The sequence below is a fragment of the Vidua macroura genome, chromosome 3, assembly GCF_024509145.1.
Source record: "Vidua macroura isolate BioBank_ID:100142 chromosome 3, ASM2450914v1, whole genome shotgun sequence".
Classification (NCBI taxonomy): Eukaryota; Metazoa; Chordata; class Aves; order Passeriformes; family Viduidae; genus Vidua; species Vidua macroura.
In genome coordinates this window covers 13081899-13107968 of record NC_071573.1, presented here as the reverse complement: position 1 = coordinate 13107968, position 26070 = coordinate 13081899, and the positions used below count along the sequence as shown (strand labels likewise).

The 26070-nt window shown below is 38.5% G+C and overlaps 1 protein-coding gene across 6 annotated transcripts in view; it reads left to right on the top strand.

Moving 5' to 3' along the window:
- The window catches only part of BIRC6 (baculoviral IAP repeat containing 6), a 173445-nt gene extending 155125 nt beyond the window's left edge, over positions 1-18320 (top strand). For all 6 annotated transcript variants that reach the window (XM_053972189.1, XM_053972187.1, XM_053972191.1 and 3 more), the window contains exons 67-74: positions 4281-4426; positions 5259-5369; positions 6582-6799; positions 7472-7633; positions 8436-8513; positions 12589-12777; positions 15735-15869; positions 16950-18320. In XM_053972189.1, the coding sequence (XP_053828164.1) occupies positions 4281-4426; positions 5259-5369; positions 6582-6799; positions 7472-7633; positions 8436-8513; positions 12589-12777; positions 15735-15869; positions 16950-17129 (1219 nt within the window). In that variant the 3' untranslated portion in view covers positions 17130-18320. The remainder of the gene's footprint in view (positions 1-4280; positions 4427-5258; positions 5370-6581; positions 6800-7471; positions 7634-8435; positions 8514-12588; positions 12778-15734; positions 15870-16949) is intronic.
- Positions 18321-26070: the final 7750 nt, after the last annotated feature.

The window sequence follows — 26070 nt, the reverse complement described above, 5'->3', positions numbered from 1 at the left end:
TGCAAGGAAGGAGCTGAAGCATCTTACTGGCTTTATGACTTCACTTTTGGTATTCTGTCTCCTCCTTCATAGAGTACTGAGAGAGCTGTAAAGTTCCAGCAACTGCTCCTCCCAAGCTGGGGTCCTACTGGTGCCTCTGGATCACTCTTGTATCACATAGCTTGGAGAGAGAATGAATCCAGGCAGGACTGCAGCACTGGAGATGACAGCAAGAAGGGAGAATGGTATTTTCTCAGCTGATAGTGGGCACGTGCTCACAAGTGGCAGAGTAGTCATCAGGTTGCTTTTCTAATGTGTGCACAAAGCAATACCATGCGTTTCAGGTCACACACAGAAATAGTTTATGGTCTGTCATCTTCAATACAGCTGTAATTTTGACACTGGAGGACTCCAAGATTGAATCTGACCAAGGAGTTAATTTGTAGGGCCCATAGAGCAGCACAAGGCTGCAGCAGGCTCATGGAGGCCTTCTGCCCTTCCTGAAGGACTGGGACCCTCACAGTGACTCTGACCTTTGTTTACTTTGTGTGTTCTAAGATTGCCCAGTGCATTGATGATATGTGAAACCCTTTGAACTTTTTCATGCGCTTTGAATTACATTCTTCTCTCAGCCCTTTTATAAGCATGCAGTTTAGGGAACAAAATAGGCTTTTAGATTTTTCAGACCAGGATGTTTTGTTACATGAGGGAGATGGTACAGAGACCATATTCTCATCTCCATTTTCAGTTCCAGAGCTGTTTTGAGCGAGATTTTTATCTTATAGTGCACCTGTTCTTTTTAAATTGTATTATTTAATAGCCATAATAAACATGTTTTAAGGATATGTTTTCAGAAAGGGCTGCTGTGGTCTTCTAATGTAAAAGAAATAGAAAATAAAGTATAATAGTTCATGTCTGTAGGGATGTTCAGTTCTATCTCAGATCACAAAACTGTGAGCTCTAAAAATTATCATCAATGTGAGAGTACATATGGCTGGGGAACCTTGGACAGATTTTCCCATCTAGAGTCTAGGGAATTACTTGATTTTCCATATGCTGATATTAAATAAACTGAGAAACTGTAAAGTACTGTAAAGTTAAATTTCTCCAACATTTGTGAATAATGCTAAAGTAGAGAATAAAATAATGACACAGATTCCTACAGGAGAGCTGGAGAAGGACTTTTTGCAAAGACCATATAGTGACAGGACAAGGGGGAACAGCTTCAAATGAAAGAGTAGGTTTAGATTAGGTTTAGAAAAAAATTCTTTGCTCTCAGGGTGGTGTGGCACTGGAACAGGTTGCCTAGAGAAGTTGTAGATGCCCCATCCCTGGAGGTGTTCAAGGCCAGGCTGGATGGGGGTCTGAGCACCCTGATCCAGTTTAAGGTGTCCCTCCTACGGCAGGGGGTTGGAATGAAATAATCTTTAAGGTCCTTTCCAACCCAAACCATTCTGTGATCTCACAAACTGTGCAGGATGGATCACACTAAGCTGGTGTTCTTTTGAATCAAATAAAGGTAGAAAGACAAAATGGAGGAAGAAAAAAGTAGATGTCATCGTTCGTAGGAGTCTTGAATGCTATGGCAATATCAGTTGGTTTGTTCCCCAAAAGTGGGGGAAAAGGTTACCTTTAGCCTAACTAACCATTAGAATATACAAGGAACACCTTGTGAGGAAGCTAAATGTTGATACGTATGTCTAATTTGGGGAATTTGTGTACCAGCTATCTTATCCTCCCTAAGAAACTGGCTGAAATCCCTGACTAGGCAGAGCCAAGGTCAAGAGTCTTGGATGGGGCAGAGGTGTGGCTGAGTTAGATTTATTCCTGCATTTCGCTTCCGAAACTGCTCTTCCACAGGTGTGGCCTGACTCAGGCAGCTAGATAATATAGACCCTCACACAAGCCCCAGATAACTACAGTTGTCAGGGTAGAACTGTCCTGCAAGCACAGGATTTCAAAAGTCTGTTCTGAGGAGAGGCGGGGCAGGGGTTTTCTGTTGTGCTCATGATTGCAGTGGACAGAATCTCCTTTGCCTGGTGGCACAGGAGATGTTAGGAGAATACATTCTCTTTTGACAGTTCAAAAGTGCTGAAGTGTAACTGTTGTGGACAGCAGGGAGAACAAGAGGAAATAATATTATTGGTACTGAAAGTTTGCATTTGAGTAGAAGTCTCCTTTCCCTGCTGCTTCAACTCATATATATTCCTTGTCTGCTGAGGTAGTTGCTGTCAGTAACTCAATATGTCTGTAGGAGTTTTTAAGCATGGGGTAAAGCATTTTGCTTAATGAGGCCAACACCTTGATTTCTTTGATTCTAAGACCAAATAGAAGGAGGAAAACCAAACAAGTAGTCCAAATTGTAAAAGCAAGTGGACAACAAAAGAGCCACAAGAGCACTATTTTGAAACAGATTTAAAAGAATTAATTTTACTTTCGGTACCTTCACTAAGCACATTTTTATTGCTTTTCACACATCTTTCTCTTGCATAATACCCACTGACATTTTAATTCAGCCAGAATTTCTCCAAGGGTTTTGTAGCAAATAGCTTAAGGCTTCTGCATCAATAGGAGGCAGATCTAAATCTGTATACCTTTCTAGGGACTGGTAGCTGCTAGCATGTGCATGATGTTAAAATAGGTTATATGGGAGGTTTAGTAGGTTTGAATATGTATTTCTGAAGATGCTTAGTAGGTTATTTAAAAAATATTGGTCTAGCTTTCCACAAGGAAAAATGCAATAATAAGGATTGAAAAGTATGAATGAGAAATTCAGCTGCTGGTTATTTGTCATAAATGTTCCTCACATGCAACCTGGGGCTGGCTGTGATGCCTCTGATTCCTCCTAACTTAGAGGATCTGAAAGCTCAGAATAGTCAGCCATGGGCTAACATCCTTTTGGATTAAATCTGGAACAGGGAAAACGGACCATGCTGCAGTAAGGTATTTTGTTATTAATGCTCTCTAGGGATATTCTCATTTGATTAGGTACAGTTCAGAGACCATAATCAGTACTACTGTAATCACGTCTACTGAATAGTTTAGAGAGTCATTCATTATGCATAATTTCAGTCTAGATTAAAACACAGAAAGGTTACAGTTGGTAAAATATGTTTGCTATTTCAAAACATTAAATTGCTGTTTTTACTCATGTAGATAGTTTCTTGGTTTGCTAGTGAGAAAGACAAAACCACTTCATCTTGGCTGTTGAACTTGTTTGGGTCTCAAAACAAGTGCTGTTGAAACAAAAATGTATAGCAATTGTTGCAAAATAAGTTGGGTGCTGTTAGCATTAAAATCTCCTAAATTTTGCAGGATGATAGTGTAAATTTATGCCGTCTCTTGAAACATAGAAGCTTTTAGATAGACACATTTAGGTTATATTAGTATCAAATACCCTTGTCCTCATTTCAGCAGTTGACCATCTATGCTAGTAAGGACTGGATTGTCACAATCTAAAGATATAAATGTATCTTAGATTACTATGCAGCTAGCTTCTATCAAACAACAGTGTTATGCAAATGCAAATAATTAGAAAAATTTGAGGAGTTTAAATTGTTGTTTTGATTTGCAATACTTTGATTATAAACATACAGTGTAATCTAGATGCTTTTTATATTTTAAAGCTTTTAAAATTATGTTACATTAAACTCTTTATTGAAATAAAATTTCTACATTTCTGTAGCCCAGAAGAGAACTGCAGAGAGAGAGAAAATTCATGTTTGACCCACAGTCCTGTGGTGCCTGGGTTGATGTTCACCTACATGCTGTGAATTTTTACTGGAGGTTTCCTAGAGTTTTACCATTAGTGTATTTTCAGTAATTGCTAGTGTATTGTATAGCAGGAAGGAGCACTTTGTCACCTATTTAGGACTTAGTTTTGCACAAGGATCTGCAAGGATGAAATGCATATTCAGGACATGGTCTTTGTTAGATGGATTTTGTAAGGTTTTCTAATCCTGTGTGAAGGTGTGCAGACGTCAGGTCAACCTGAAGGGTAGACCTGAAATGTTGAAGCACAAACTGCTGTACTGGAATCACTGGCCTTGTGTTCATATTTTCACTGCTCATACCAGCTGTACATCTGTTTGTCAAATCAAAGCAGCATGTTCAGTGTTGGAACTCCTGGTTGCTGCATTCAGTGATGAACCTGAAGGTACAGAGACACATTCCATTTCAGAAGGCTTGGTTTAGTCTCAATCCATTATCTTTGGTATTTTTCCCTGTTGATGCACTGGATTCCGTATGTCTGGTTGAAAGATATTCCCTCAGGTTATATCCTATTTCTTTGCCCCATACAGGTCTAAAAAAGACAAAGCTAAAGCGGGAGTAAAACCAGATACTTCTGATCAAGAGCCAGAGGGACTGACCCTCCTGGTGCCAGACATCCAAAAGACTGCAGAGATCGTTTATGCAGCGACCACCAGTCTGCGCCAAGCCAACCAAGGTGAAACACAAACACTTCTATAAGTGCTGTTGCTGTTTATCTGTAATACAGCCATTTACAGATAACTTATAAATCAGCTTAAAAGCAAGACAAAACACTTCCCCTCCTGTCCCCAACTGCTGACTGCATTTTCAAAGGCAGTTGGAACCTTGTGGAATTTTTAGGTGTTTTGATCAAGGAAATAGAATAATTCAAGTAAGTTAGAGTACACCTCACTTCCAGCACAGTTATGTAGCACCTTTTTTTGATTATTATTTTTCTTGGCAGAAAACAACATACAGGACCTTTAGTAATAAAACTTTTCTGTTAAAACTAAATCTTATTAATTGGAATAACTATTAAGTAGATGAATGCAGAACTAAAATTGAAACGTGGGTTGAACATCAAAAGACCATCTGGTTGTCTAGTAATATAAACTAAAGATTAAGTATCTCCCCTGAATCAGGGGAGCGCATTTCATAAAGGCATGTAGAATCAGCTCCTGATTTTGGAGAGTCCAGGAATGCATGTGGGAATAGCCATCCACACAAGCATATGTCATACTTCCTGTTTGAAATTTAAAAAAGATAAATTAAAAGAAACAACAAAAGAATATTCAAAGAAGCAGCAGCAGTCATGACTTATTTCTGAGTTGAGATTATGATCTTTATTTACTCCAAGCTGTTCAGATGATGATATACAGTAGTGAGAAAAAGAGATTTGTATATCCTAAGTGATACCCAGTTTTGAGATGTCTCTGTGAAAGAATGTGACCATAAAATGTCAACACTTGCTATGCTTTTATTGGAATTACATAGTTAATTACAAATAATCATCACATTTTACACAACAGAAAAGAAGATGGCTGAATACTCCAAAAAGGCTGCTGTGAAGCCCAAGCCTTTGTCTGTTTTACGATCCCTTGAAGAGAAGTATGTGGCTGTCATGAAAAAACTCCAGTTTGGTAGGTTGAGAAGTATGAATGTGTGTGGTTTAGAAAGCAGACACTGAAGAAACGTGTGTTCTGTTGAACAGAATCCTTTATTATTTTAAAAGTTAACAACTGTCTTACGTGACCACTGATAATTTTCACATGAGGCAAATTGTACATCTGTGTTTTCAGGCTACTAACTCATGCACTCTTTGAACTAATAAGGAATGTTTTAAGCATGCACTAAGGTGATTTAATGGACCAGATGAATTCTGTGATGTGATGGTGTTCATGTTTTCATTACAGTAATTATATTTTGTGAGTCTTTCAGTTCTCAAATTACATTGAAATGTTTGATTATTTTAAAGCTCATGTATGAGCTTTTTTTTAATATATATTTATTTATATATAAAGCTCACAGCTGTTATTTTTTAATAGAAATTAATTCAAACCAAAATGTGTTTTTAAATGAAACTGCAATAAAGTTAATTGTGTCTTTTCAAGAAGTGCAATATATTGCATTTGGAAAATATAATGGGAATCGGTCCTTACTTTGGCCATAAAAGGAATGTATTACCAAAAAATTTCATAAAGAACTAATCTTATCCAAAAAAGAGCTATAAAACTATTGCAAAAACATGTTCACTGAGTATTTGTTTAGTTGCAATGACAGCATTTGCAGTCACATTTCTTTGCTGTTGTATTTCTAAGAGGTTTTCCTCACAAATGTTTGTGGAGTGTATGCCAAGAGCAGGAGTTAGGAAGGTTTGTAGGAAGTGGGAGCTTTTCCTTCTGGCAGCTGTGCTGCACATTTTGTGTAGCAAGTGATTAAAGAAAACCAACTCCACTGTAGTTTTTCATGGTTCTTCAATAACATTGCCACCAGCCCACAAGTAAATACCACTGGCACTTGGTTTCACACAGGTTCCATTATTAGCTTTGTTATGTATTTGTAAGTATCATCATATTCCTGGTCGGGAATAGCTGGTAGCTTTCCAAACTGGGAGTGGTGTTTATTTGACAAGTTACATATGAGAGTTTGTAAATTAGCTGCAGAAATTGTTTCAGCCCAGCAATGCTTCAGTTTCTATGATCGCTGTTAACTCAGAAAACACTTTTTTTTTTTTGCATTTCTGTGATGCAAATTAAGCTCTCCTGATTTTAATGCTCATAATCTTTACCCAAGACTAATCCATGACAAACATCCCTCCTTCCCTGACGCATTGAAATTTTTTTCTCTTCTAGATACATTTGAAATGGTTTCCGAAGACGATGACGGCAAACTGGTTTTTAAAGTAAATTACCACTACATGTCTCAGGTTAAAAACGCGAGCGACGCCAACAGCGCTGCCAGGGCCCGACGGCTGGCTCAGGAAGCCGTGACTCTCTCAACCTCACTGCCGCTCTCGTCTTCGTCCAGCGTCTTCGTGCGCTGTGATGAGGAGCGGCTCGACATAATGAAGGTAAGGAAGCAAAGCTGGGTTTAGTTCTCTCTTCAGCTTGGCATAGAAGTGCTCAGGAAGGTGCCTGAGCACCTCAGGAAAAACCTAGTTAAAACCAGAAATATTTCACATCCGCTTTAATTGCTGTTCGGGCATTAATGTAAGTGATGGTATCTGAGTCTGATTTCTCAGCAGCTTGGCAGGGAGAGCACATCTGCCCCAGGAGCGCTCTGTTGGCCAAGGAGTCTTCACAGAACAGGATTCATTCTTTTTCAGCTATTCCAAAGGGAAAAGTTTAGTGCTGTTGCTCCATTATGGTCCAAACATATCTTTGCATATGACCATTGAAGTTGCAGGCAGTCGGTATGGAGAAGTACACTGAGTGCCTCTGGACCTGTATTTTGAAAAAAATCATTCTGTTAATAGCAACCAACAGGAAAGAGTTTTCAGCTCCTTCTGTCTTGCTTTCCATTTGTAATCTGGAGAAAGGAGTGTTTGCAGAGGGCTTTGCTTACCCAGTGTTAGAATGAACAGACTGACAGCCTGTGTGTGATTATGAGGTCTAATAATAATTCCTGCTGCACAGCAGGTGGAAATAAAATGCTTTGTATAACTTAGAAAATCTCAACTGTGTGATAGATACAAGGGTGGGGATTTTAAATGTTCTTTTTTCTCTCTTTTTAATGCTGGTAGGTTCTCATTACTGGTCCTGCAGACACCCCATACGCCAATGGTTGCTTTGAATTTGATGTGTATTTCCCACAAGACTATCCGAATTCCCCTCCACTTGTGAATCTGGAAACAACTGGAGGCCACAGCGTGAGATTTAATCCAAACCTCTACAATGATGGCAAGGTAGGTCAGCTGGGATCCTGTGTTAGATGTAAAAAGGAAGTGAAACAGATGAATTTTTTCCTTTTGTGATGGAATTACGGATCAGCCACTCCCAATGTACAGGAGGAAGCTCTTTGGTTAATACTGGTCTTCAGACCAAAATGAAGAGGGATTTGCCAGTTTCAAGTGGGAATTACCTCCTTTCTAAATAGTCATGCAGATTTTGTAGATCCAGCCTTTATGAGTCGGATTGGACCAAAAAAGCAAGTACTTTTGACTGAGAAAAATGTTCTTTTTCAACATTTTCTGCTAAATGAACCAGTCAGATGTTTTGGCTAGCTGAAATACCCTTTCCATAGACAAAGTATGCTTCATATCAGCTGCAGCTGAATGTTTGCTGAGTGCCTTGTCTCTTCTTCTCCATTCACTTTCTATTAATGTGGACACAGAATATAATTCCTAGTGGAGACTTTATCTCCAATTTTCTTTGTCTAGTTTTAAGTCTTGGAAAATACTTGCCTCTAAATTCCTTCTGTTCGTTTTGTCTCTTTGTTTTCCCTGTCTTGGAGTGTTCCATTTCACAATAAGATTAAAGAACACCATAAACTTTCCTGAAGTTCAGATCAGTCACAAAAGTTAAGGAATAATTCCAATTTCTCAATAGTCTGTGTGACAGAAACCACCTTCTACAAGGTGGTTTTTAGAATGCTGTTGTAAAAAAGTTTGTCAAAAAATTTAATGTAATGTCAACATTCTGTTCTGTCCATGCAGAACAATTTTGTCATAATGTTTGTCTGTGGTATTAACAATGTCACTTTTTCAGGTGTGCTTAAGCATACTTAACACATGGCATGGGAGGCCAGAAGAGAAATGGAATCCCCAAACATCAAGTTTTTTGCAGGTGAGCAATTTCTTCTTTCTCTTCAAATGTTATTTAGGATTAAGTTTTCTCTTGGTCCTAATGATTGATTCCTTTTCTAGAACATTTAAACCAGACTAATCTTCTTCAAATAAGCATAAGTAAGACAAAAGTCAAAAAAAAGTTCTTGGAACTCTAGGAAAGGAACACTGCTGAGAAGAGAGGTTCTTCAAAATGTTCTTTCTAATGAGTGTTTCTGTTGGTCTGGTCTTGAACAGCAGCTGTTCATGTGTGCAGCTTATTCCTGTACCAGCTCTGCTCAGATGATTTCAAATAGTTTATTTGAGAAAGTGAAGTACACTAGTGCAGACTGTAGCCTTCCTCCTCCTCCTAAGCGTGCAGGTGAGCTGAGTAGAGGAATAAAGATGAAGGGAATGGAAGTGCAGCTATGCTGTGTTCAATAACAATTAGTGTTACATTAGAGCAGAATTTATTAGGGCATGCAGCCCTTATAATTTCAGTTTTATTTCGCAGTCATGCCCTGACTCACAAGCAAAGACATTAAGTAAAAGTAAAGCCTGCAATGGCTTCTTTCCTATGGCAGTTACTGAATTTATTCTGAGTTTGGAGTAATTATTATGTAGCACAAGGTACAATTTCTGTTCCAAATCCTAGAAGATTGCACAGCTTCAGCGTAATAGAATTACTGCCTTCAGCAGAACAGATTTCAGCTTGTTCAGGATTTGGCCTTGGAGAGCAGATTTATCAGTCTTCTGATAAATCTGAAGAAATCTCAAGAATGGTCTATTCCAGTGTGTCAAAGTCAGGCAAGTGAGGCAGGGGGCCAGCATGAGTAAACAAGAACTCTTACCTAAGCTCAGCTGCAAAAAGAAGCAAGAAAAGGTAGAAGGAGAGGGTGGCTACTTGTGTGAGATAAAAGGATATTGACCAAACATTCAGGAGAGAAATTAGGGAAACTAAAAATCAGACGGCACTGAAAATGATGAGGGTTATAAAGACGAACACGAAGAGCTTTTCATAAGTATGCTGGCAGCAAAAGAGCACATTTTCCTTAGGCTTTCCAGCTGCCTAGTGGGGAAGGAAACCTATTGGCAAGGGCATGAAAAAGGCAGAGGTCATCTCTACCTCACTCTTAGGGGTAAGGCTTGCTTTTCCTTGTCCCTGAACCCTAATTAGGGAGGTTTGTGAGAATGAGGAACTACCCACAGTAGAGGAAACAGTATTGAAGCTGCTTGTACCCACATGTTCATGGAACCAAACTCCATGAATCCAGGGGGGAGCCAAGGGAGCCAGCTGGTATCACTGCAAAGCCATTAGCTCTCATCTTTGAAAGGCAGAACAATCAAGGGAACTTCCTGGCAAATCTCCCACTCAGCTTCAAGATCAGCAAGAGGGAGGATCACGTTGGAATAGGTATCCAACACTTCCTTAATGAGTGCAAGTCTCCCAAGATTCAAATTCTTAATTAAGAGATGAACTGCAATTTTGGACTTCATGTGTAAAATCAGTGTAGAAAGGTACAAGTATTTAGGAAGTCTTATTTTCTCTAAAAACCTTTTTCTTACATTAAAATGTTAGATTTGATAGTTAGAAATCACATGCAGCATAGAAGTTTATAATTTAAAACTTAGTTTCAGTGTTTCATTCTGAGAATAGTAAGAAAACTGTTGGAAAAAGTCCCATCCCTACCATATTGGGAGAAAAACACTTTACAACTATTAAATAGAAAACAGCTGTAGGACTAAATAAATTGCTTGGAAAGAATTAAGCGCTACATGTTTTTTCTGGCTCAGAGATTGAACTATTGTCAGACCACCCAAAATACTTTAGAAATTAATTTTTATTACCCGGCGAAACTGGATAGAGTTAGAGTTTAAAGTATAGAGTTAGAGTTTCCCATTCATTGCAATTATAATTCAAAGTATCAACTGCTTATTGAGGCCCAGAAAGTAAAATGCTGCAGTGTCAAATTTCTCTACCATAGCTACTTATAAAAAATATATAAAATACAAAATTTTTAAAAAGCAAAAGCCTGTTCTTCCAGAGACATGTAAAAGCCACAGAGATCACCTTTCATACCCAAAGCCTTGGCACTGAAGTCACTCTACCATGACTTAGCACATCTGCATTACTATTCTGCCTTTTTTTAGTATCTATGTGGCCATTTGCATGATGAAACCTGATTTGTGAGGCACATTCTGTATGGTTTAATGCATTTACCTACATTTTAAGGTTTAACACTAAATAACTATGGCTGCTTCTAGTTGAGTGCAGGGCAGGGTACAGGAGACTGTGGTGATGGTGCACATAGTACCAGCAGCTACCTGGAGCATCTGCCTGAGAAACAGAAAAACCTGGTTAATTTTCCTTCTCAGCCCAACAAGGGAGGCTGGTTCATTTCTCCCACTGCACAGCTACATGGCCAATCCATCAGGATAAAGACTTGGCTGCCCTAGACTGCCCATCTGTGCTGTAATGAAAGCACAGCCACTACACAAGGGCGAAGTGCCACGGCACCTAAAGGAGTGAGGGTGTGTTCCTGTGAGGTGCTGGTGGGACTGAGGGTAACCTGTGTCATTCAGCTGGCTCTTGGACTGCTGCTTTGATAGGAGTTACTGGTCTGGCATTGTGTCTGTGGACTGAGGAACCACCACAGAGCAGATGGGAAGATGGAACGCTTCTGTGCTGGCTTTGCTACAGGAGAAACTCCAGGAGAATGCCACACTTGAGCAGAGTGCACAGCTGTGGATGTCAGGGCACTGCCTGCAAAAGAGTCAGAGTTTGGATTGCTGCTGACATGGCATCTGTCTGATGTGAGCTGTATATGCTGCATCCACCAAGAAAAAGGACTCTTGTTTTCCATATCCAAATTCACAAATTAGGGGATGTTTTAAAGCTTTAAGTTGTACCTAGACTGGGAGGAGAGTCAGTTCCAGAAACAGCTGCCCTGGCATGTGGGTATCTGCACCTTAAGTATGCCCAGTGCTGGAAATGCCAGTCCTAGGTCTGTAACATATCATCAGCTTTTCACTAAATGAGGAAATATAAGTGTTCAAATAATCTTAGTTGAATTCTTTACAGTTCTGGAAGTTTGTGTCACAGAACTGTAATCCCTAAAATTGTTGCTGGTGGACTTGGTCCTAAGTACATAAGAAAAACTTGCCCTTCATTTAGTAAAAAAAACAAATGGACAGGGATAAACTTTTCAATACTGGAAAAACTAGCAAGCCTTCAAATCATGAATATGCAGTACTTCTACATTTGGATACCTAAGAGCTTTATGTATCTGTTTAATTCTTTGGGTTTTATTAGGAATGGCTGAGTATATAGTTAAATGCCTTGAATTTATGTAAGCATAAATTTTTACATTTCAATTTCACATTTTCACATATGTAAGCATACATATTCACACATGTTCTGGATAGTAAAATACAAAGGAGGAAAATTGTTATTTCCTAATTACTGAATAGTTGGTGCTTTGTTCATATAGTATTGAAAACATTTTTTCCTTTATCTTAAGAAAAATACTGAGATTTTGTTCTATAGGCATATGACACAATATTGTCTGTAAAATCTGAAACTAAAGGGCTAAGAACATTCATTTGAAAGAACAATGGGGGACAATGTAGATCAGGATTAATTTCAGTGGTTCATGTGGCATTTTACCTCCTTTGGGTTTTTTTTTTTCCCATCTAGTTCAGAATTAGAAGAATTAGTAAGCCATAGGGGAAAAAATCAAAATTGTTGATTGAGAACTTGACAAATACACTTTCTTTCACAAAGGGGCACAATCAGACATCTCTTCTTTTAAATCCTTTCTTTTACTTATATATGTATGTTTTGTAGGGTTTTAAGTTACATTTGTCATTTTCTCAGTGTTTGAGCTAAACACACAGCCACAGGACTCAATGGATTTTGTGTGTAGTGACAATTTAGGTTTGAAAGCATGGATGTTCCCTGCTTGCACATAGCCTGTATCACAAATGGAAGTACTTTGCCACAGAAATGGTTTTGCTTGTAAGGTGAGCAGAGCTGTGTATATTTGTAAGAATACTTTGGCAGCACAATTTTAATATTTGGTTTCTTCTCTTAACAGGTGTTAGTGTCTGTCCAGTCCCTAATACTGGTGGCAGAACCATACTTCAATGAACCAGGTTACGAACGATCGCGAGGTACTCCGAGTGGTACCCAGAGTTCCAGGGAATATGATGGAAATATCCGACAGGCAACAGTCAAGTGGGCAATGCTTGAACAAATGAGAAATCCATCACCATGTTTTAAGGAGGTAGGTTTTGTGAAAGGCAGTATTTCTCTTTTTTGAGCATTAAGAATAATGCAAATATTTGGTAAGGTCATGCATGAGATGTCTGTTTTAACCTGTGGCAACTGACTCAAGAGTCTGAATTGAACAAGGACACACCAAACTTCACAGATTCTTTTCTGGGAAAGAGAAATGCAGGCAAAGTGGAATGCAGGCAAAGTGGGACTGACCTGAGCAGGATCTTGGTGCACAGTTGGATAAAACATGGTTCAATCAGCTCACTCTTACTACTGAGCAGGACCATTTACATGGTCTGTAACACCTGTTGGTCAGCCCTACAAAGGGGCACTCCATGCTCCATACTCTGCATGAGTAACAGGCCTTATTTTCTCAAGGATCATGAATTTGAAGCAAATACTAAGAAACACTTCGGATACACCAAAATAATGCAAATTGGAAAAATACCGTAAAAGAAATTCCACAAAGCGTCTGTACTAGAAACCTGTGCCTTTGAAAACAACTGTCTTGATGCTGCTAAAAGCAATGCTAACCTTCATGCATTCATGCAGTCTTAAAAAAATTATTGTAATAAATCAAATTGCTTAATTTGTTTACATTCCTGAAAATAGACTAAAGCTCACCTGTAGCATCTTAAAAGAATTTAGTTCTTAGGGACTTCTCAGTGTCTGTAGTCCAATGCCTTTCCCAAAGCAGATGAGTTAGATATCAGGGGCTTAAACATATACAGCAAAGTGTTCAAGGAAAAAAGAGCTGAAGAAACACTAAGAGAATCTGTATGAATAGTAGTACAAAATGTTTGGTCAAACATGAGTCATCTCACAGTATTACCAGCGAATATTTCCAGAAAAACACATTTTGCTCTGAACTACTACAGCTGTTGCCAGTGTTGAAGCATGGAACCATCTGGCAGTATCACCTATGCTTTCCATTGTCTGCATAATAAAATCTTGAAAGAGCCTAATTATTTTAGGATTATGCACATTGCTGGGTGTGGCATCTGAGATGCTGATCTTCCATCCCTTCTTGATATTGTAAAAAAAATCCTTTGGAATGCAAAACCTTTTTTCATTAAAATTACTGTGTCTTGTGGAATAAAAAGGATATTTTTATCCACATGCAGGTAAAAAAGGATGTGCAGTGTATGTAGGGATGTTGAATTAATGAAATAAAACCTGGTGGTCATTCAGAATTGCCTCTTAAATGTTCTACTCAATAAGTAGAAGACCATGCATGATAAAGATAATATCTAGACACATAATTCAATAACTTCTGCTAATAGGTCTTTTTCTTCTAGCTGATGTAATGGTTCACTTTGGCAAAAGGCATTCTCAAATCACAGTAAGATTAAATTAATTGAATTTATAAGAAAGCAGTGTGCTCCCTGACAATAATGCTCCATGTTTCTTCTCACATGTACAGAAGTGAAGGATATGCAGTCTTACACTATTTGGTAACTGAAGCCCAGTTATTGTTGCTGCACTTTTCTTTAAGAGTCTCAGTAATTGTGTGCTTATTCTGCAGTGCAGCTCTCACACTGCTGGTATGAAAAGGGCAGCTTTGGAACAATGCTAGAGTCCATCCATGGCCCCATCCAAATGGAAATGCATCTCTTGGATTATCTGAGCACTTCTTTGGGAGATTCCCTTTTTGTTCAGACCTCTGGGGTTTTTTGTACGGTTATCTTAGAAACCTTAACAGTTATGATCAGTTCAGTAACACAAATGCAAACTCATGCTGAAGACTGAGGTCTAAGAATGTAGATCCTGAGATCTGTTGTCTTCAAAATTCCAAGTCTTTTCTTCAGTATTTTAAATGATGGGTAGGCTCAGGAGATCTAAACTGCCAGTCTTTGGGAGTTTTTCCAAGCTCCATTATGGATTTAAGAAATGTATCCAGAATTGAAGTCAATTACGCTTTCAATATGCAGTTTCTCTTTAGACAGATAGCTATTTTCTCTAACCTCCAGAGGGAAAAATTATTTTTTCCATTATGTTGCAATATGGCCAAGAACTCTCAGTGCTCAATAAAATTTCTTTGGTTTTATAGTTGCCTTCACTGTTCAGTTTCAGAAAAGTGTTTAAGACAAAGCCAACACCAAGTAGACTTTCACAACTTTGTATGGGTGTTGACTGGTTGGATTTTTTAAACTCAAATATGTACTTCAATACCAAAATTACTCTTCAATCAAATACTGGCTCCCATCCAAACTGGGCAGCTCAACTACCATGGCCTGAGAATTCCAGTGTCCCCAAACGTGCTGCCTCTGCCTAGAGCAAAGTGGTTGCATCTCCTTGGAAGCAGCTGCTGTGATCCTTCTCTCTGCAGAAGCTCGTAATGTTTCTGCGCTCATACTGCCAGCAGTGTTTCTGCTCGTCTGTTTTCTGTTCGGGCAGAAACAGAAAACGTCAGTGACGGGGAGGACGTGGTGCTTCTGTGTGCTCTATGCTTCTCTAGCAAAACAGGGCAGGGAAAGAAACACTGAAAGCCTCAGCACTGTCTCTGTGTAGCTCTGCTCCTGTGCGAACTTTGTGCCTACATAGTACATCCAGCTTTGAACTGCAGAATGTGAGCAGCACTCTGCTCTCCCTTTTGCTTCTGCTCAGTGTTTTTCTGGCACTGGTTTACCCTGCACACAGGGAACACAAGTGACTGCTGAAATGGCAGGCTGCACACAAACAGTGGATTCATACAGACTGAAGGAGATACCCAGACCTACAAACTCCCCAAGACAGCATCAGCTGAATTCAGAACAGATTCCTCAGGGCTTTTTCCAGTTGGATTTTGGAAATCTCTGAGGACAGAAATTCCAGTTTTATCTCCAGCCTGGTTCAATTCTAAATGATCTTTTTTTTTTTTTTTTTCCTTTATATTCAGTTAGACACACAGAGGTCTTGCAGATTTGGTATTGTTAAAATATATGGTTCTTCCATCCATGTTACATTGGGAATGTTTTCTTGCAGGTCATCCACAAACACTTCTACTTGAAAAGAGTGGAGATCATGGCTCAGTGTGAGGAGTGGATAGCAGACATACAGCAGTACAGCAGTGACAAACGGGTAGGCAGGACTATGTCCCATCATGCAGCAGCTCTGAAGGTGAGATGTTTATAACAAATCTAAGTTTCCCAGTTGTCAAGAGATGCAATGTGTGTGCATTCCACTTTCTTGGTATTTTTACTACTTCCTCTAGCACCTGTCCTGCCTATTTTTCCATGAATATTTGTATAGGATACAGTGACCCTGAGATCAGTTGGTTGGAGCATGGTGCTGGTATAACACCAAAGTTGTGGGTTTGATCCCCTATGGGCCATTCACTTCAGAGTTGGACTTGATCCTTGTGGGTCCCTTCCAACTCAGAATATTCTGTGATAATAGTTTTTTCTGGTCACACTGAGAGTAGGTGGGGGTTAGTGATAAAGTTGTATTACAACCAATTCCTTGTCAGAAAACAAGCTTTTAGAGTAGACAAGCAGTTTACATAATAATAAAGATAATATATATATAAATAAATAATAAACTGTGGTCAGCTACAATCAGATTTATCCTGTGTTAACTTGAATTGTTCTAACCATTATAAGTATTTTCTGCCCAGGTATTACCATTTGTGTATTTTGTGACTACACAGACAACAGGGCTATATTGTTTTTAATATTTGAGGGTTTATTTCCTCTGAGGTGCAAACCCCAAGTTTAAAAAGGCTTCTTTTTTCTATTGCCAGACTTCCATTCTTTCAGTGTGACTGGTCTTCAAAATGAAGTTACTGTGATCAGTATACAAATCTCTGCATATCTGTCTCTGTGACAGGTCTCATCATGAATTCTTTATAAATTTGATTTGACTGTATGACCTACCAAGTTCAAGCCGGTTTCTGCTGTGACCCCCAAACACAGATATGACTCAGCTGCAAGACCAATAGAGTAGCCTTTATAGTGATGCACTTGTTGGCTGCAGTCCTGTTCACCACCTTTAATTTGTCCCTAGCAGCTCTTGCTAATTATTCTGTCACTAAAACGAAAGTACCAGTCCTTAAGTATAGGGGAGAAGTTGATCCAGACATTGAAATAGTACATTTAAACCTTTTCTACCTACTCCCCTTTTTGTCTTATAGTGTCTAACCTTGTGAAAAGTATTGTTTTAACTGTGGCCTTCCACACTGACTTTTTTTTGTATATCCAGCGTCACACAGCTCAGCTGCGGGAAGAACTTCTAAAACTTCCCTGTCCTGAAGGATTGGATCCAGACACTGATGAGTCTCCAGAAAAATGCAGTGCCACAACAAGCTCAGAAGAGACCATGTTGCACGACCAGGTTAAACCCAGCAGCAGTAAAGATGTCCCCACTGATTTCAAGTCATGAGTTGCATTGACATGGACTTTGTAGACACAACGGCTTTGAAGCACAAGCCAAATATGTCAATATTTGTATGTAAGAAGTTAATTATGTAATAGGTAATGAAATTGAAACTATACTATGCCCTTAAGGATATACAGTTTAATTAAAAATGATCTTTTATTTACCTGTACAAGAGTGTAAACTTTTTTGTGCTTTTATTTTTCAATTGTGAGAACCACTGATTGGTATGTTTAAAAAGTTATGTATACAAAAAAATGGATAAATCACTGATATATAAGGGAAACTACCTTAGGAAAGAATGTTTACTGAATGTTTATTATTTTTTTTTTACTTGTAGAGTGAGGGCGGTTGTAACAAAGAATATATATTGGTCATTCTTACAGCTACTATTTAAAGTCAGAAAATTTTCACTGAATTTGATAGATTTTGCGTTTGGCCATATATTCATGCTCATTTGATTCTAAAGAAAACCTCCTGTATACTTCAATAAACGTTAAATGGACATGATCCCTCTTTTATGATTTACTGGTACATTTTTTAAATAAACTGCCATAAAATACGTTCTAGCTGAAGACTTGCACTTGTATGACTGAATTCATTACAGTCAACATACTTAATTTTATGCTTACTAAATCTAAAATGCAGAAGAAATAAATGCACATGGTTTTACCTCATGCCAAATTTGGACTTCTGAATTAGTTGGGTTTTTTTGGCTATTTTATGCAAAATAACAGTATTCTAAATTTCTTAAGGGCTATTCTGGAACAAAGTCTTTACTGTATTGAAATGTCTGATTTTTACATACTCAGCTTACTCTTACTGACACACCACACAGGACTCTGATGTTCTGAGTTCCTACTGTGTAGACTTACTTCCAGTTTTATACTTGCAGCCACAGATCCCTAACTAAAAGGGTAAGGAGTTTACTTGATTTAATAATCAAGTCTCACTTTTAACATAACATGCATTGCTATCATTGTTATTAATTTTTGAGCAGTCCTTGAAGGACTAAAAAGTTAATACTGGTATTACCTCAGACTAATGATCTGTTGTATGATAAATACTATAAATCAGGCAAAACCGAAAGTTTTTTTGTTTTCTATTTGTTCTTTGTTTATAAGTATCACGCTGGAATTTTTTCACTTTTTGTTTTACAATGTATTATTTCTAATCATTAAAAATGGCACCAACTGAGGTTGTGTTCTTATGCTGATGGTTGACAGTTAGTTCTGATAGTCCTGACCGAAGAGCAGTTTTTGTGTTCTACTGATGTGTTGTGTTAATCCAAGGCCTGTTCTGATTGTACATACCTCTCAAAATACCAGCTTGGCTACATCTGTGGAACTTCAGGGGTCCTTAGTCAAAGAGGAAAACAAGCAGCCCTGTGCCAGAACTGCTGGTAGATGCATGAAACAAAGAGCTTATGCCACATAGTCCAAGTGTTAGAACTTCATCAGTGTTAAAACAGCACTGCATTTTTCCAGATAGGTATTTACTTACATTCTATTACTGTACAAAAGGACTGTGATACTCCTGTAAAGGCTCCAAAAGCAAAATTACCCACTGACTTCCAATTATATTTGTTAGGAGTTTCCATTAGAGCTCATCATATACTGTTCTGCTTCAGCTGCCTGTCTACATGAGCACAGTCTTTTTATAAAATCTTAGTACTTGTACCAAAACCAATATATTGAACCCGAAGATCCTCTTTAAACGTGAAGACTTTTTTCTTTACCATTAAAACACAAGACTGAAACAAAAAGTACCCATCTTGCATTGATTTGACATGAAGAAGGTGGTTAACATGATCATACCTTTATCTCCGGTGTGTATTTACGGTTTCATAGCAATGCTAATGTGAAGTCACTGCTGCTTAATTAAGCAGATGTAAACAGCTGCATGGGGTATTAAACTCTAATTTGCATCTACATACCAATTATCCTTTTTTTGCTCTAACACGAGCTAGAATGGTATTGTACCAAATTAATGCAGAGATTCAATCCTTAATAAATTGCAACCATGTTACAGCCTAGTAAGTAAATTGTGAATTTTGCAACAAATACAAAATACACATTTTTAGGTTTTTTAATACACAAGGTAGCTATGGTACTTGGCAGTAACATCACAGTAAATCCTATGAGGTGGAAGATTCATCTCTTACCATTTCATCAAAGTGAATAGAAACCTGTACAGATAGATCACAGCTTCTAACCATCCATTCAGGTCCTGTGTTTTTTGATTTTGTAGAATATGTTTTAAAATACAACAGAAGTTATCTTCAAAAGTGCAAAGGGCCGCAAGCTGCTAGTTAGATCATTATGAAATTTTACTCCATGGGTTTTTGGTGCTGCCTTTGGCCCAAGATTGACTGTTGACACTACAGTTCTGTAGCGTAGTGTGGCATGTTATCAGCCTTTGGAATTGCTGTAGCCACTCTGCCAGAGGAAGAATAAGGCACCACAGAGTTAGGCAGGAGTGTTTTGTGGTGCTTCAAAGAGAACAATGCCAAGCTTTTCTGACTGGTGCAACCACAGTGTCTACAGAAGAGGAAACAGCTGGGCAATCCATGAGACATTGTGCTCCGTGAGAGCAAAGCCCTTGTTGCACTGACTGCTGCACACAAACAACTGTTCTGTTCTGCAGCTGTAGCCACAGCACTCTCCATATACAGACAATAATGATGGTACCTCTGCAGGATTTGATGGTTTCCTCTGGAATTTCCTCTGGGTAAAAGATGTGCATAAATGTATGGATTAATGCTCCTCTGTAATTGTGCCACTCCTATACAGGAAGAAACAAATATTACAATCTAGAAAAAAAGAAAAAATAACAAAACAAAATTTGAAACATAAAAGCTGTAAACGACTTCCAAGTTTCAATCCAGTAATTACATATTAAATGTTTAGGTAAAAGCAGAATAAAATATGTGTGACTATAGATCGACTGGATCTGCAGTGACCTGTGTGGCATTGTTGGTTTGACTTTGCAAATGTTTTCCTTCTGTAAATCTTTTCCATAAGCTCAAGGTGGATACTGTGCACCTCTGCCAGCCAGGTGAGGAGACTCTTCTGCAGCCACAGGTAAAATCCTGCTGCTACAGGTAAGGCACTGGGCTGCTGATCACTTCCATGGAGCTTCAGTGTGAGTGTGCTAGTGCTGTGCTTGGATGTTCTATTTAGCAGCAGTGGACCGTCTATTCTTTGCTTTAAAAATTTTTTTAAAAAAGAGAGAAAGCTCCCATACAATACAGGAAATGTAGCATACTACTATGATGGCTGTATCAAATAGGGCATTCAGTTTCTGGCAGGATCACATTGTTAAGAAAACATGACTTCAAAATGGTCTATTTTCCCAGCTATGTCATCTATTACTTTTCTTCCCCAAAATGTTTCTGGTGGCACTTTAAGAAATGTTCTGTTTTATGTCCTGAGGAAAACAACTTGATAAGCTAACAGCCATATTATTAATTTGTCTTGTAAACCCATAAATACCTGAACACAAACCCAGCTGACATACATTTAAGCCAGGACTACACTTTGTTATTCTGATCCCTGTGAAGGAGAATTATTTAGACTTAGATTTTCAGTTGGAGTTTCTAAGGCAGGCCTTCTCCATTTTATAACACCATGCTGCCTTTGTATTGTGTGATTTACAGGTGTTTCCTTTTTTATTTCTTCAGAAGCCAGTCACAACCAAGTGGACTCATCTTCTTGGACTGCCAGCTCTCTCTATAGAAAACAGAAAAGCATTTTACAAAAGAAAGAAGATAGATTTTCATTTTTTCTTGTCATAAGGAACAAGTACAAGATGCAGAAGGTATTTCAGATCTGTTTCTCAGGTTTTTTTACTAACCCATACATATCTATCCATGTATAAATTCATCTGGTCTGGCATTCTTGAAAATGTTTCCTGAGCTGTATTTTTCCTCTCCTTCTCCATAGACAGTGACAGCTTTAGTAGGAACATAGAGCATTTAAGTCACAACAATGAGCATTCTGAAATACACTGAGCTGAGTGGGGGTGAAAGCTCCACAATTACTAAAATGAATCACAGGTAAAACATTTTGATTCTCCAGAGATTGGTTGTTGACATTGTTTTATTCTCCTAAACCATGAATGCAGAAAATACATTATCTACCCATTGAATTACTATAGGATAGCTCCCAAATAATCTCACCACTGCCTCTGTTTAATAAAGGCTCAGAAAACAAATCCCAAACCACAATTCTCTGTCTCGATTGAGAGAGTTCTGCATATTGTGACCTGTCATCTCTGCAAGCTGCAGTCTCTTCTCTGGTCTTCTTGCCTCAGAGCCCAAGTTTTGGCTCTCAGAAAATAACCTGGTCCACTTAGTTCTCCAGCTGTATTAATGCTACTTACCCTTTGCATTAAGAGTGCAAATATGGAAAATTAAAACAAACTGAAAATCTCATGATAAAAAAATTCAGTTTGCCATCTGTAAAGATTCTGTGTTGCTTCATTAGGGATTTTCTTATTTACTGGGAGAGCAATGGGAAAAGCAAAACTGGGGGGGGGGGGGGGTCCATCTTTTCTGTTTTCATTAAGATATTTAAACAAGTAGAAACAGAATACCAACAGATAATGTCTTACAATCTCCTTAGCAATGGCTTGGATGTCAAGATCCCTGTGCACAGTGGCTGGGAATGGTCTGCAGGATGAGTCCCTGCCTCTATCCTGGCTATAGCTATAGTTCAGGCTGTCCTGAAAACCTTGCATTTGCTTGCTGGCAACGTAGTGGGGCAGTGATTCAAGAGGGAATGGAGGTGACATGGCACATCAAAACCTAGCAGCCAGCAGCAGGATTGCTGGAAAGGAAATGCTGTGCTTGCCAACAGGACCCATCTTCTCAGCTACCAAATAGTCACACTGCAAATCTCAGCTGTATTTTGAGACAGTTTCAACCAGAGAAATTTGATGTGATAGATACAATTCACAGGGGCTGGCCTCCAGCAAAGCAGCAGTCACAAGAGAAATCATGCAACCATCTGTCTGGCTGAATTTTGACATAGCATGTGGGATTCTGGAAAAGTCCCAGAGCATTAGAGAAACATCAGACTAGGGTAAAAAATCAGATTCAATTCTACACATCTCCCAGTTGCCTCATGGTCACTAAAGGCAAGAGTGTGCAGGCTTGTCACACAGACACTGAAACACTGCTCCAGTACAGGTCCCTGTGAGACTTCAGCATCAGCAACATGAAGAGTCTAAGAGACACCACCTGATCCATCTGACAGAACAGGGAAAACAAGGTGTAAATTGCATCCAACTATTGATTTAGCTCCATACAAATTTCACTCTAGTTAAAGAAACCAAAACAACACTACAAACGTATACTATGTATATGCAGACTCAAACAATTGCTGTTGATGAGAGAAAACGGTGACTGAAGCAAAGGTAAGCCAAGGAACAAAATATCCTTTTGTATCTGCACTGCCTACTAATATTTTAAACCTTCTTTCACTTGTTTCTAGCTCTACCTCCAAGGAAATTCATGTTAGAAAACAAATAACCAGATGAAAAAATAATAACTTGTATCGGAGGAAAAGCCAAGCCATTTGAACAAAGAATGGGAGAACAACAGTACATGGCTCCTTATAAACAACTGTGTAAGTCAGGAAAGACAGTTCAGTCTTGAAGAGCTCTCAAGAGCCTGTACTGGTAGTAGAAGTCGAGGGACAGTGCTGAAATTTCTAGATTGCATATAGAGAACTGCAGTAGAATGCTAAATTCAATGCATGCCTAATGGAAGACTCGATTAATCATCTGAATAAAAATAACACGGTTAAATGCTTGTTGTGATACTGCTGTCTTCCTGAGAATGTTAGTATGACTTGTGTATTTTAATTACTACCTTAAATACATTTTTGCTTTACTTGCAAATGCCTTTTCACGCACAGAATCCAACAGCAAGTTATTTTCCATTGCCAAGTGTGCCCTCAAAGACAGTTGTCCAATGTCACTAAGGACAAGACATGACTGTAAATTCATCCAGTTTTCACTTTCCCCCAATACTTCATTTTACACATTTCCACACACTGAAAGGCACCAAGGCTCCACTGAGGCAGCAGAACAGTGCTCAGTGCCCTGCATCCATCACAGCCTGGGATTAAATGTCCAGGAGCAACATATAGTTGATCTGTCATACAAAAATTATTCATTCTCAAATATTACGTCTTGTGAATGATACAAAGTCTCCATGCAGATTAAATTGCCAGTGTTCACCTCAACCTTTGCCTTCTTTTTAGCAGAGTGATTTTGTTCCATAAGGCCCCTGGGAAAAAAATGCCACCATTATTTTTTTTCCTGAATTTAAGTTTTTCCATAGTTGAACAACTTTTACCTTAATGGCCTTTGGGTTTTAGTTCAGTTAATATATGTAAAGAAAATATTTCAGAGTTCTTAATCAGCATCTTCTCATCTTTGTTTAGGCATTGGTATATCATTTGTTATTTATATGATATCTAAGGAAAAATATAGCTCTGTATGAAGCTAAAGGAAATGTTTCAAATGTCATTTTAAGGCATATATCATAAAATATTATTTGCTCCATGCTTTCCTGTTAAAATACTATTTCACCATTCATATGACCATTCTGTATTCTAAGTTGTCTGCCCAAAGTCAACTGTGTTACAGAATCATAGGAATGGTGAGCAGGAGGGACAGCTGGAGGCGATCATCCTTTAGCCTGCTCTTTCCCAAACTAAACATGTGCCTTCCTTGAGGACTTTGACTCCTCATGGAATATGTGATCCAAGTCCCCTGCCATCACGATAGTTTAGACTCTGTGCTTCAAGCTGATTTCTTTCTCCCTTTTGTCTCTATTTCTGTAATGATGTTACCATGGACACCCCACCATTTATAGCTTACTTCAGTTACAAGACATAATTTTTACATTTTAATTTACTCAAAACCAAAACTATTTTACAATAACTGAAGAAAATAAAAAGGAGGAAAATTGAGCATAGGTCATGTTTCACTTTAAAAAGGCTGGCCATTTCCAGGTTCTGTCATACTTGCAGTAAAACCATTAATCATCATAAACTCATTTTGTCTAAAAGCAGAGGTAATACATTTTTCCATGTAAATCACTTTATTACCATGACAGAATGATGTCAGAGAATCAAAATAGGTGATATAATAAATTTTCCTTTTGGAACATTATTTAGCACTAAAGGTTATGGGGGGCACGGGGAGAGGAGAGAGGGGACAAGATTGATGTCAGCTGCTAAAGAGTAAAATTTTATTTTAATTTTCATTGAATAGACCCAAATACTATATTGACACAGACTCACTTTTACAGACTAAGAAAATATACACACGACTTAAAAATGGTGCAGTAAGAACCTAAAACCTTTCTAGAATAAAAATCAAGCTCCAGTTAATAGTTTGTAAAAGATTATTAAAATAATAATTAATATTGCAGGTTTTAGTTTCTTCCCTTTATTAAGCACAATTTTTGAAATTCAGGGCTTCACATTCACCATTTGTACAGGCACATACAGTTGAACACGTATGAACTGAAATTAGCTTAGCATCTACTTTGGCTGTGTGCATAAGAATCCTCAAACAAGGAAGCAGTAGTACAGGAGAGAAATAGAATTTTATTTCTCCCCCTCCAAAAGTAAGCAACCTTGTCTGAATTACAGCCTATACCTTAACCAAAATGGAACTATTTTCTGAAATCCTGCAGCAGCCTGGTAGAACAAATATATATGTATGGCACCATGGAAAAGGGAAGGACTGGGACCAAACCTAAAAGTCAAAGCTATTACTCCCCATTTCTCTCTGCAAGATTTCAAGTCAAGGTTTGGAAGAAATTACCGATTTTGGTTTGATTCAAACCTTGTTTTTTTCTATTCAGTCTTTCTTATTCCTTTGGAGAAAACATGAAAAACAAACTGTGGAAACAGCTGAAAATCTGTTTCCCACAGCTTCAATCCCTCCCCCTTGCTGTAGCCATGGTATGTATAACCACAGCCCTGCTGGGTGAGGCAGAGCAGTTCTCTTTCCACACAGCTGATCTAATCCGAGGTGTGCAACAGCCCACACAGAACAGCTGCAATGAAAATGCAAGTCCCTTTTAAAAACATCCATTTTCTATACAGATAAAATGGAAGGCTGGATAACACCTCAGCATTTATCCAGCTCTTAAAATGGGTCCCACAGGGATGAGGCTCTTTCAGCTTCCCAGTCAGCAACTTCAAAGCCAGGTTTTTGTACATGAGACTTTTATATTTTAACTTAGAAATTAGACACCCTGAAGAAACAAATACCATCATGCAGAATACCTTCTTTGGGCAGAAGAGAATTAACACTCAAAAGTATGGATTTGTTCATTATTTGTTCCTGTTGATGTTCAAATTACAATACCTGACTTCAAAGGAGAAGCAATTTTGTTGGAGCAATTTATTTCTGTAAAATGTAAAATTTCTGTACAATGTTATGCACAATGGTTAACACAAATGTTTTAATTACCCATTTCATCCTGAAGCACAGCACACAGTCCTGTGACATGGCCTGACTTGACCTAGCAGGACACTGCTGCATGAATGGGGGTGGTCTCCAGCACTGCAGAGCTGAGCTGCCAGCTGAGCTCTGGTGTTCATCCAACGCTGCCATCACTGTGACAGTGTCATCCTCAACCTGACAAGAAGCTGCCTGAACAAAGGGGCACCTGTCAGGAGCTGCAGCCTCCAAGAGATGCACAGGGTAGTGTGGATGGAAGCAAGGCAGGAGGGCAGGGTGTTGAGACCTCTCATTTTCAGAGGCAGTGACCTGTTTGGCCAGCTCAGCTGCTCATGCAAGTAAAGCCTCAGCTCTTCTGCCTGGCCAATTTTCAAGCTTACCTCAGAACCTTCAGTTTCCTTCTCTGTTGCGTAAAAAAAAAAAAAAAAAAATTAAAAATTTCTGTATATATTTTAAT